Here is an 11,776-nt window from a genome sequence, read left to right as displayed (position 1 = left end):
CAGATAGTGACACTGGAGGATGGGCAGCTCACCTGTGGATGAGGGTCGTTCGTCCCAGCTCCACTGGGGTTGGGTTGGTCGGTGATAATCGCCCTCAGAGTGGACGGAGGACACTGATGATGGACGCTCTCCTCCGGCGTAGGCCTGACCCAGGTTAGGTGACTTGGATTTCCGGCTGTTTGCTTTGCCTTGCTTCTGCTTTCCTGCAGATTTAAACAGGCAGTACATGTAATCAACAACATTTCTTCGAAGCATGAATATTGATGGATGTTTGAGTTTTTAAGCATACCCATACTGGGTGATGGACTGGCTTCTTGCCGGGAGTCACTGCCTGCTCCAGAAGCCCCTCCTCCACCTCCCTGGTGCTCCTCGTGTCTGTCCTCCAAGTTGCCCATCAAGGCTTTGCGGATTATGTCCTCTAAACCCAGGTTACTGGCTGGGTCACTGAAGGACTGACTCCTTGGGTTGATGCTACCTAAAAATTCCACACAACAGAATCCACAATTAGAAAAGAAATAGTCAAAATAAAACTAATAAGTGCCTAAATGGGGCTCCCTCCTACTTACTGGAGCTGGTTACAGCAGGCAAGTTGAAAATCTCTGTGCCCGGCTGTGCGTTTCCTGCAAAACAATTATTACAAGTTTATACATTAATAAGTCACAGTGTTACAAAGTCATCACATGCTGGATGAGTGACAAGAATTTGTGGGAATTAGCGGATTAAACAAAAGAGATAAGAGAAGACCCACTTACCAACATCAGAATCACCAACACCAGAAGTGGAGTTCAACTTACGAAAGATTTCCTGCTTCTTGGACTTAACCATGGGAGAGGTACTCTCCAGCTTAGTGAAGAAGGAAGGCAGGTAGCTGACACTCCCGGGAGACCGCGAGTCGTTCCTTAAATGACAAAAGGTGGAGACAATGGGTAACCGAGGCATTAGAGCCGTAGTCAAATTTTAGGATTTCAACCCCGCTGGGGCATCAAACATCTTCTGATAGAGGGAACATTCAACATGAAGCCATTAAAACGAGAAACTGATTTACAATCTAATACAGTTCGATTAAATATAAAGGTAATTATAGCAAATTAAATGCCAGCTTTCTTTTTGTACGATGATCAACTGTATAACAACTGGTAAATTAATATTTACAACATATACTACAACTATCAAGATGTTCTATCTCAGTGAATACATACATACCAAACAAGGGGGGAAAAAAGTGATCTTTTTTTTTTTTTAAACTATAGATGAATAGATGATCGATAAATATGTTCATGCACAAACAGACTGGAATAAAAAAGAAAGATAATATACATGATATGGTATAAAGTGTGGGGGCAGAGTAGGTCAGACTCATGCACACAGATCCGTTTCACCTCCCTGCCACTGCACATGTTTAGTCTCTCAGTTTAGTTCACATGCTGTGTAGGGGGTGGCGTTATTGTCCATGACTGACAGCAGCTTGTTTGTGGTCCTTTTCTCCACCTCTGATGTCAGGGAATCTCCAACAGTATGTTCCTACAATTTCACTAAAGTATAAAGCACATAAACCATGCACATCCTGTACCTGATCTCTGAGTTGTCAGACTCTCGTCTCTGGGATGAAGGCCCGCCAACATCTTGTTTGTCCATGCCATGGTAACCCTGTGGAGGAGAGATTGGCTCGTAGTTCTCCATCGGCCGGCCTCCTCGCTCGGGAGACTTACCAGGCCTGGAAAAAGAGCACAGAAAAAAAGCTGTTTAGACACTAAATGGGGCTATAAATTATACTCTAACATTCAAGGCTTCGTGTACCTAGCTCTGGGTTTATCAGAAGCATTCTCTGGAGAAACCCTGCTGGACGGTCTCTGGTGGTGTGAGACCTGGTTCTCAGGACTATAGCGGCTGGGCCCCTTGACTCGACCTGAAGAGGACATTGATGGCACTGAGCTCTGGAATGTGGCCGAGGCTGAAGAGGAAACGGGAGGGTCCTGATTCCGGGCAAAGTCTTGGGTGATAATATGCTGCAAATTTAGGGAAAGACATTAAAACTTGGTTAGTTACACATGATGGACAGCTCAAATGGTCATTCCAGTGTGTAAATGCATTACTTTTTCTAATGCAAAATACTGTGTCCTGCAACAATCTTACTGAAATATGGTCCGCCAAGGTCATGACTCTGTGAGTTTTGGGGACCTGCGAGTAGTTGTCTGCCTGGGAGGAAGGGGGCTGAGGTGGTTCCCCTGATGGACGGTAACGACTCATCTCGTACGCCCGCATGCCAACTGGAAGGTTGACCAAGGACAGTGTTGTTTCATTAAAATAGACGGGGTGAAGTCAGAAGTGATGAGACAGCGATTAGCCCGACAGGCTCGATGCCAAAAGTCTCAGCTTGCAGGTGTCAAAAATAAGTTCTCGTGCAGTCTGGTGACCAGACTGATGCAGTGGAATGCTGTCTGACAGCTCCAAATGTCAGTGGGCCAAGCCCTCCAAGTTATGGTATGCCTTCTCAACTTGTTTACTCAACACTGCTAAATTTAGTCTTCATTACTGAATGTGTCTTACTACCATTACAAATCAACTTTGGCAATAAATGCAACTTTTTATATATATATATTAAAATTAATCGATAAGATTCATAAGTTTACTCATCATACCCGCTGCTTGTTGGCCATCATCTGTTTTGTCCTGTTGGGATTGGACGGGGGAACTAGCAGGACTTATCACTTCAATGGCTCCTCCAGCAGTGTTGTCATATCGATTAGATGACACTGCAAGACAAGTGCGGCCAAACAACAAGGCATGGAGGTGAGGTTGTGGCATGGACAGTACAAAGCAAAGAGGAAGATCACATTTTACTTATATTTGTTCAAGGTCAGCTAACTGATGATATCTTGTGCACTTAAGTGAAGTTTGAATAAAAATCTGTCAATCCAAAACACTCACAACTGCTTGAGGAGTCAGAGCTCTGAGAGCCTCGTTCACGAGAGTCTTTGTCTGAAGCTATCTGACGTGTAATGATGACATCGATGAAGCTAGCTGCTGTGATAGTCGTCTTTCCATGAGTCCGAAGCTCCTCTTCGATGCGTGACTTTGTCTGAGGTCCCTTATCCTTAGCCCCAACACCAGGGCCCTCAGAGTAAGCTGAATGAGGCTTACCACCTGGGAGAGACATGGCACTAAATGGTGAGTGCAGGGATCGCCTCTCTGTCTCCTGCTGCTGTTGTTCAGAGAGGGTGGGCGCCCGCCGTGTGGCAGATGATGAAGACATGTCATCATCCCGTTCGTGTTTACTCTCCTTCGCCTTGGAAACATCCATCTGTGGTGCAGATGCTGCAGCATCCACCAAAGCATCCAGAACATCAGCTGCAGTACTGTAGCGGGAGCTGCTCTGTGGAGCTGATGTCACTGCTGGTGGATGAGGCCTTAGAGGAAATGAGGAGATAAAGACATCAAAAAGACTTTACAAAGGATTACATGTAAAGCATATAGTGTGTCCAACCCAAGATGTACCTTTTATCTAATGACCAGACTTTCTGACATGTGCAGCTGTCACACAGTACTGTAGTCCAAAATCTAACCACTTTTATAAACGTAACCTGCACAAAGACCTGTCAAAAATGACGCCTCAGAGATCTAAGATCAACAGCCAATCCAGGATATGCTACTTCCATGCTAATGTTAATTAAGTTTGTGTGTTTCTTCTGTTAGAGATGCAGTTATCTGAGAAGCATTACGGCACTAGGGGGCATCAAAAATTAAAAACTTTGTGTGGCCACCACATTAATATACAGTAAAAGTAAAAATATGAACATTTTAAGATGTTACAGGATGTGCATGTGGACAATAGATGCAGTGACAGAACATAATCCAGATTTTGCAGCCTAAACAAAATTATATATTATATATTTGTCATTATATACAATGACAAATCTGTCATTTTCCGGCCTCAGCAGAACAATGAAGCTGCCATAAAAAGAATAAGACAGAATAAAACAGGTGCTAAGGCTTTTTCTACTAATACTTTTCATAATAATATCAAAAATCTTAAGAAACACCTGGTCAAAAACCTCGCTTTCCCACACTGATGTCCCCCTGATGTGACAAATTGAAGAGGAGACCTTTTTCTAAGAGCTGAAGAATAAAATGCTGTTTTATCAACCAGGGAGCTCAGTTAAGGTTGAGCTGGTTTCCTAAGACATTGTTGAACTCCAGTTTACACTAAGTAAATCTGCTCTTGAGTTGGTTTAACTTTTTGGGTATGTTGTTTTGAAAACCACTCCAAAAACTGTTTTGAAGAATCTCAACATGTTGTATCAAATAGTAAACTATTCAGTCCATTTTCAAACGTTAACCCAACTATGGAGAATGTTTTGGTGTTGTAGAACTTTTTCAGCTTACATTAGAGAGGTGATGACACTCTTTCCTTGGAAGATGCTTGGCCGCTGCTGAACCACTACATCCTGTGTCCTGAGCGAGGGAGAAGGAGAATGCAGATAACCTCGACTCCCGGGCCGAACTGGCTGCTCTGCTCCACCTTAACATCGTACAAAAATCAGACACTGTAATAAAACTGTATTAAAAGAAGAGGTTCGATAGCCTGCATGAAACAAATATCTAAGTTGAGCTTTCCCACCCCAAGAATACTCACCTCCACGCATGTATTCATTGGTTCGCTCCCGCTCTCGTTCTCGTTCTCTCTCTCTCATCTCCCGATCGCGCTCCCTTTCCCGCTGCTCCCTTTCCTTTTCCTGCTGTTCCCTCTCTCGCTCTCTCTCCACATTGGCAGCAAGATGGCTAGGGTGACCTGAGGAGAAGATGGATGTCACATACCCAACATTTATAAACACACGACCCCTGTGGTCTCAACAGGATGGATCTGGCTGCCTTGCTCTTAAGTTCTCAATCTACCACAGCAAATCTGGTCATATCCAGACAAATATGACCATTTTCAGATGTACAGCTACAGAAGGGTTTCTACGCTGCAGCATTTAATTTCTATTCATACCTACATTTTGTATAGCCATGAAAAAAAATGTCATGCAGCAATCAGACATTTATATAGGAAACAGTTCCCAGTATGATTGCAATACCACTTTATCTGTGACAGGCAAAACTGACCTTTGAGACACTCAGGCCAGTGCAGGACTGCGCTGTGAAGCACTGCACAGTGCTGCTGAGTGTGAGGGAACATGGAGATCGTGGCAAGGAAGTTAAGGGAACACAGGGTGTAGGGGTGGGGGAGGGAGGGGTCCTCACCTGGCGAAATGGAGGTTGGGTTGAAAGCCCTAGGAGGGAAAGGGGGCTGAGCTCCAGTGAGGTAGACGTTGCGTTCCAAAGTGGGAGTACCTGTTCCCCCAGGGTGAGGCAACAGGATAGTTGGAGGCATCTGGGCTAGATCAATAATCCCTTTTACAGACAGAAGCAAAGGGCCAACGGTGAACAACAAGAACCGATCCATCAATTTCTGAATGTATGAACACCGTATACACTTAGCTGTAACTCATCACCTTCATCTGTTAGTGCTCCCAAATACAGATTGATCAGTAAGCAACAGGGCTGCAAACAGGGTGGAATAGTGGTCAACTTGTAAGAAGCAATCACTCAGCAAACTGAGATTTTGATGACCACACCCGACTGATAAATTGAGTAATAGCCGAATCAGTTGCAGCCCTAATATGAAGAGCAAATCAGCTAAATTTGTCAAGGTCATTTGCTTCTGGGCGTCTGGAAAAGGTAGCCACTACTTCACAGGCACACAGTCTGCATACTACATCCGCTCCTGCCCATGGCCTCTCCCCTGCCTGCAGACGCAGATAAGAGAGTCAACGAGTTTAGGGCCATACCTCGAGCACTGGCTGCGTAAGGGATAGCGACAGGCTGTTCCCGTGGCGACATCCCTCTGGCCATGTCGGGCCGAGGAATGACTTGCATCTGTTGGGAGGTGATATAATCATTGAGGATGGTCTGCCGCGTGTTCTCCATGGTATACAACTGGTAGGTGTTATGGTAGCCTGTTGGGGAAGGCTGCCTGGGGAACATGAATGCTGTAACAGAGGACAAGAAGAGAAAGAAAAAAAATAATGAAAACATGAACAGAAGGCTAACAGATACTGATCACCACTTCTGACGTCAACTGTTGTTTTTCAACAACTGAAAAAGATCCCGAACATGCAATGACCCGAGTAGCTTTCGTCAATTTGCTCTGAACCAAGGCTATTACTCTTCTATTCATAGTTCAAGTAGAAAGGGTGAGAAGGTTTAAACTCTGTACCAGGATCCAACACTCTGTGGAAGGCCAGGGGAGAGTCAAACTGAGGCATGTGGGCTCGGTACACTTCTCCAGGAACAACAGGCCGGTGGTGTGGGTCAAAGGGGCTATGAGAGGATACAGGGTCACCACCTGACACGGGGGACTTGGCTGGGACGCTGTCCCTCTGTGTCGGGGTCATGGTGCTCTTTCTTTCATGGGCAGCAGATTTTGCAGAGTTCATACCACCTTAGGACAAAGGAAGACAAACGGTTCATATAATGGCTGATGCAACAATTTCATATTAAATCATGCAATTTCTTCTAGTACAGGACAAAAAGGTCATCCAATGCCGTCAGCACGGGATGCACATTATGTATTAACCCTAATACTATTTTTCGCAGAAATAAGATTATCTGGTTTAGTTAAGCATCTAATTAAATTTTCTAATTCTAACCTTATAACTGTAAAATTACAATTTTAAACAAGTAATGGTCGAGTACTGTAAGTTCCTCAACCATTGTGAATTAAATGGTTACATAATATATACCCTCTGAAGCACGTCCCAGCATGGGTGATCCTCTGGAGACTGGATTGGAGCTGTAGTTGACGGGGGTCCTGCGAGCATTGGCGTCCTCATACATGCCCGGGCTATGCTGGGATTTGCCTGCCTCCTGGTGTGTAGAGCGCAGGACAGAGGTGGTGGAGTTAACCACAGAAGTGTGGCGTACTGCCTTGCTCTCCTCATATTTGGCTCGTTCCATTGCCTCGAGTTGGGGCATACTGTGGGGAAGCTTGCTGGGACTAGTAATGAGGGACTTCACGTTGTGTTTGATAGTAGATTGGCTCAGAGGGTGGATCTGTTTAAGATAGGCAGAGGTTATATTCGACAAGTTAATCCAACTCATAATGAAACTCACTGGTTTTGTTAACGGTGTGTTTGTGAATTGGTTATTTTCAATAGCAAAAGACTCAAGAAGGAGTTCACTGAAAAGGTCTAAAAGAATGGCAGAGGTAATGCTGTCCACCAAAACATACTAGCAAGTCCCTCCCCATCTTAGTATCTAACCTGAGACATGGCGCCCTCCATCACCCTCCTGTCTGGCAGGTCGGGAGTTTTGCACATGTCCTGGCCAGACTGGTCCTGTCGTGGGATTTCATGAATGGAACGTCCCATCTCTTTGATAGTATTGACTCCTTCATAGGGCTTGCCCTTGCCAATAGCCCCATCAAAGGATCGAATGGGTGGGCTTTCTCTTTTTATCTGTTTACCATATTTCATGGCATCCTCTAAAGTGTCAGCAGCCGTTCTCGGTGTTCCTGGAGAGATTAAAATAACATATCAACTCCCTTTTTTTGTTTGATGAAAAACAACAGGCTAACAGAGTGGCATGCTTTTCAATTAGCTACCTTGCATAATGGATCCAGTGATTAAAGGTCTTTCTTTAGAGTCTCCATGGTGGCCCTCTCGGGGTATGGCTCTACTAATTAATCCTGAGGGGGAAAAAAAACGTGGGCGCCATCACCCACTGAAACAGACCAAACAAAGCAGAACACATTCTATATGCAAAGTGATACACAAACCGTACCCTCAAATGGAGCTTCCTCCCGGCCAGGGTGTCCTCTGCCCATGGGTCCCTCCATCATTTCATGAGTGCGTTTTAGCTCGTTACCTGTTCGAGGGCTTCGTGTGTTTTCCCTGGGGTTCTTTATGGCTATCAGACGTAAAAATATTAGGATGAAATTTATGTATGTAGCAAACAAATGCAGTTAACAGGCAAATCAATAATACTTACCATCATAAGACACGATGTGACCGTTTTTGCCTTCATAGATGACATGACCTTTAGACAGCTGCTCTCCCCTGGCCTTGTCTGGGATGTTAAGGTCCCCTAGGACCAGGTTTGTGATCGTACCCTTCAGGAACTCAGCAGGAACATTAATGCCAGACTGGGACAGGGCTGGGGTGCCCTATTTTAGGAGAAAGGAAAAGAATGCTACTTAAACAGCAAACAACACATTGTGTAAAGTAAGGAGTGCGTAAAACAAAAACAACCTAACTCCAAGTATTTATTACCTGAGTGATTGACCCTCTGAAAGCCATGTTCTCCCCGACCTTTCCTTGGTTGCTTCTGCCATCCTGTATGGATGACACAGCACCGCCTGGACAGTTGCAGAGAGAAGAAGAAGAAGGAGAAATTTGGCCATTAGCAGCTGTGCTTTAGTAGAGTTACTCTGACAGTTTTTTTCCTTTACATGAAGAAGTGGAAACACTGCAGACCACTGAAAGGTCAGAAAGAATCATCACCTGTGGCCGTAAATATCTGCAGCAGCGCACACACACCTTGTTCTACGAAGGTGTTTAAAGGTCTGGCAAAATATTTACCACATGCATAATGGACCAATGATTTGCGTACATGGATCGCACGCTGTATACATGACTAATGACTACATGAGCATGTTTATTAACTGTTTATTATCTTTAACAGCGAGTATGGAAGTTTGATTATGTTCACATGATCCCAGAAACACTACTCTAGGTGCTACTCTAACCGTCTTGTTCTGCCTTTCATCACGCATAGATTTAAAAAAAATTTAAACACAAAGAATCATTTTTAGCCCTAACAACAGCTGGGTAAAAAGCAAAATCAGCAGCTTTTAAATTAACCATCAGTGAGAATGCACAATAACTTCCCAAACACTCAAAAAGCAATCAAATATTTCATGATGTGCAGAGATGAAAACTTTAGGGCCTTCAAATTTTAATAATCCCCCAGAGTTTGCAATAACTAAGAGAGGTTTGAACTTCATATCCATCTACAATTTCATGCAAATTTGGTCTATTAGGTCACACTTTGGGCTACATTTGAACAGAGGGATTTAAAAATAGTCATGTGAGAGTCTGTCATCTTACCAGGCTTGTTAGGATCCAGCTGCCGAGGCAAACCCAGGGAGATGGAACCCACAGAGCTTTTAGTCCCCTCTGGCCCATAGACAGCATTGGAAGGCAGATATGTTCCAGGAGTTCCCTGAGAAAAAAAGAACACAAAGAACTCATCTCAAGTTCAGGTCACCATGTTCACGAGAACAATAAAGTGGTGTCAAGTGATGTTGATCATCTTTTATATGTTACAGCTCGGAGCCTGTAACACACCGACATCAAGTTATAAACTATATCATGTGGTGGCAAACATTAAACTAGTTAAGAGGACACATTTTTCATATATCATATGAGAGTGGTGTCAACTGAAGCCAATATACACAGCAAAAATGTGAGAATTAAGTTAGGTTTGACCTAGTGTCATGTTGGGGAAAACAAACCCAGATTTGCTCATTCTAAGAGTGCACATAAAAATGATTTAATTATATTTGTCCATACTTGTTTGCCTGAATATCAGAGCTGGAGAAAGGAAAAAGGCGTGCAGCTCCACTGAGCTCACCAGAGGAACGTCTTTATCAGGCGTAAGAGTGACTCACCTGGGAGATGGAGCCTCCCTGGATGAAGGAGGGCTTGTCTGTGGGCTTGGTTGTTGGAATGAGTGGAGGAGGAGAGGGAATGTTGGGAGGTCTACTGGGCCTGCTGAATGTCACGCGGACTCCATCATTCATACTCTGGACCAGCTGGTTGGGGGCAGGGTGGAGAACTGAAGGGGATATGAGAAAAGAAGAGGAAAATCTGACACGTCTGATTATAAACATTTTAGTATTAAACATTCATCTGGGAACCCCTAATCAACTTCTACTCATTTGATACCACAACTCTGAATCCCAATATCCTGCACGCTTAATTTTCCATCAAAGACTTCATGAGAAAATATTCCTATTTATTGAGTGGTAAAGTAAGCGCTGAAATGCTCAGTTATAAGTTTCTCCTCATTCCATGTCAACTTTGGCCAATGCCTGCTGTCTGCTTTAATGTCCCCTGGGAAAGCCGAGTAGACAAAATAGATCGCAACACCCACACAGACCAGGAGTGACCTCGCTGCAGGAGGAGCACCTCGTGCTCTCAAATCTACAAAATCAGAAATGTGTATAGCTGAGAGAGCTCCTCGAGCAGGCACAGACGTCATCATAAGAAAACAAGCCACTCTATCATAAATTTATAAATCCTTGTAGCAGGGAGCCTGTATGTCAAACATTAACATTCATTCAGCATCAGGAACGAAAACATCATTTGTGAGGACATGCAGACCTTTTCATTATTAAGTTCCTCCCCTTTTCCTATCTCATGTATTACTTTCATTAGCACCAATGAACATTCAGGGGAAAAAATATCCTGTAACTGTCTCAAAGTAGTTATACGTGTCCTTATTCCAAGGCAATCTCCTTCTCCAACTTTGAACTGGTGTCAAAACATTAAAAAGTGTGTAATAACACTCCAACAGATACTGCAATACATTCTGCTCGCCTGTGAGTGCTAACATAGTTGCCTTTCCTTTTGAAAGCGAACATTATTTTTCTTTTTACCTCAACTGTATATCTCCTATAGAAGTACTAATAACAACAAATGTCCAACATATAACACCAGATAAAATGTTTAACAGTTCAGGTGCTGGCTGAGCCAATACTTCACTCCTCAAAGAAACAAAGCTCACAATTCTGTACAACTATCAGCAAAAGCTTCATGTGATCATCATCATCATCATCCCTGGCAGAAGGGAGTATAGCTAATATACCTTTGGACAAGAGAAATTCCAATCGGACTTAAAAAAAAAAAAAAAGGCAAACCCCAGCTTACAACAGGATTACAAGTGACACAAATGATATCCTCTCTGCACCAAATTCACCTACCAATACATTACACAAACCAAGGAATATATACATATGAAAATAGTTCACAGGTTTAATCAAAATTGCCTCTAAAAGTGTAACATGTAAATGCCTCAAATGTTGCTTACGCAGCATCTGAGCTCAACTATTTTACTCACTGCTGCAAACAGAGACAAAAATAACCCTTGTGTCAGAGAAGGCTAGTTTCTATCAGCCAAGGTAGGCGGGAGGCAAGACAGGTTGGGATGGAGGAGGAGGTGAGGATGTGTGCTTTTACCTGGCGGCACACTGTAGCCGGAGGCGTTGGGGTCAGGCTGAGGTGAAGCCTTGCTCAGCTCCCTGGGGGAGAGTCTGTAGGGAGAGCCTGGCTGACCAGGATGACCCTCCTGGTCCAGAGCCAGCATCATGTCATAAGGCATGTAGGGTAAGAGCTTACCTGCAGTACACAGGCATAAGGACAAAGGGAAGATAACCTCTGTTAAAGCAGAAGCTCAATACCAGTGAGCATCGAGCTGACCCAGAATGGACGGACCTGTGCAAGTAACACCCCCACTTGAACACACGACTGCTAATATGTATGTACTATGTTGGCGTCAAAGCTCAGCGGCTTACAGGCAGCTGCTCCACTCTTCACAGCACTTTGACTAAAAGGTGCTAAAAGCTTTTCAAAAATCCAGCCATGACTTCACTACTCTCCCCTTCTGAGCAGCTGAACTACGTCCAACTGCTATATCCTGCTCTTATACACAAGTCCAAAACACACAACAGTCTCCA

At 44.0% G+C, this 11,776-nt stretch overlaps 1 protein-coding gene across 6 annotated transcripts in view; it reads right to left on the bottom strand.

Moving 5' to 3' along the window:
• ncor1 (nuclear receptor corepressor 1) overlaps positions 1-11,776 on the bottom strand; it is a 46,511-nt gene that overhangs the window by 2,657 nt on the left and 32,078 nt on the right. For 4 of the 6 annotated variants that reach the window (XM_072374578.1, XM_072374581.1, XM_072374579.1 and 1 more), the window contains 23 exons: positions 11,280-11,438; positions 9,710-9,876; positions 9,147-9,261; positions 8,310-8,395; positions 8,029-8,203; positions 7,822-7,947; positions 7,643-7,726; positions 7,302-7,552; positions 6,783-7,092; positions 6,257-6,481; positions 5,829-6,029; positions 5,242-5,391; positions 4,634-4,789; positions 4,384-4,519; positions 2,929-3,407; positions 2,640-2,753; positions 2,134-2,267; positions 1,798-2,006; positions 1,571-1,714; positions 753-898; positions 567-620; positions 290-475; positions 33-203 (listed from right to left, as the gene is read on the bottom strand). In XM_072374578.1, the coding sequence (XP_072230679.1) occupies positions 33-203; positions 290-475; positions 567-620; positions 753-898; positions 1,571-1,714; positions 1,798-2,006; positions 2,134-2,267; positions 2,640-2,753; positions 2,929-3,407; positions 4,384-4,519; positions 4,634-4,789; positions 5,242-5,391; positions 5,829-6,029; positions 6,257-6,481; positions 6,783-7,092; positions 7,302-7,552; positions 7,643-7,726; positions 7,822-7,947; positions 8,029-8,203; positions 8,310-8,395; positions 9,147-9,261; positions 9,710-9,876; positions 11,280-11,438 (3,978 nt within the window). The remainder of the gene's footprint in view (positions 1-32; positions 204-289; positions 476-566; positions 621-752; positions 899-1,570; positions 1,715-1,797; positions 2,007-2,133; positions 2,268-2,639; positions 2,754-2,928; positions 3,408-4,383; positions 4,520-4,633; positions 4,790-5,241; positions 5,392-5,828; positions 6,030-6,256; positions 6,482-6,782; positions 7,093-7,301; positions 7,553-7,642; positions 7,727-7,821; positions 7,948-8,028; positions 8,204-8,309; positions 8,396-9,146; positions 9,262-9,709; positions 9,877-11,279; positions 11,439-11,776) is intronic. The other 2 variants (XM_072374580.1, XM_072374582.1) reach the window with 2 other exon arrangements.

Source organism: Leuresthes tenuis, unplaced genomic scaffold (genome assembly GCF_036924035.1).
Source record: "Leuresthes tenuis unplaced genomic scaffold, fLeuTen1.0.hap1 SCAF_21, whole genome shotgun sequence".
NCBI classification, from domain to species: domain Eukaryota; kingdom Metazoa; phylum Chordata; class Actinopteri; order Atheriniformes; family Atherinopsidae; genus Leuresthes; species Leuresthes tenuis.
Note: the sequence above shows the minus strand (reverse complement) of the source record. Positions and strands in the feature narration are given on the sequence as shown.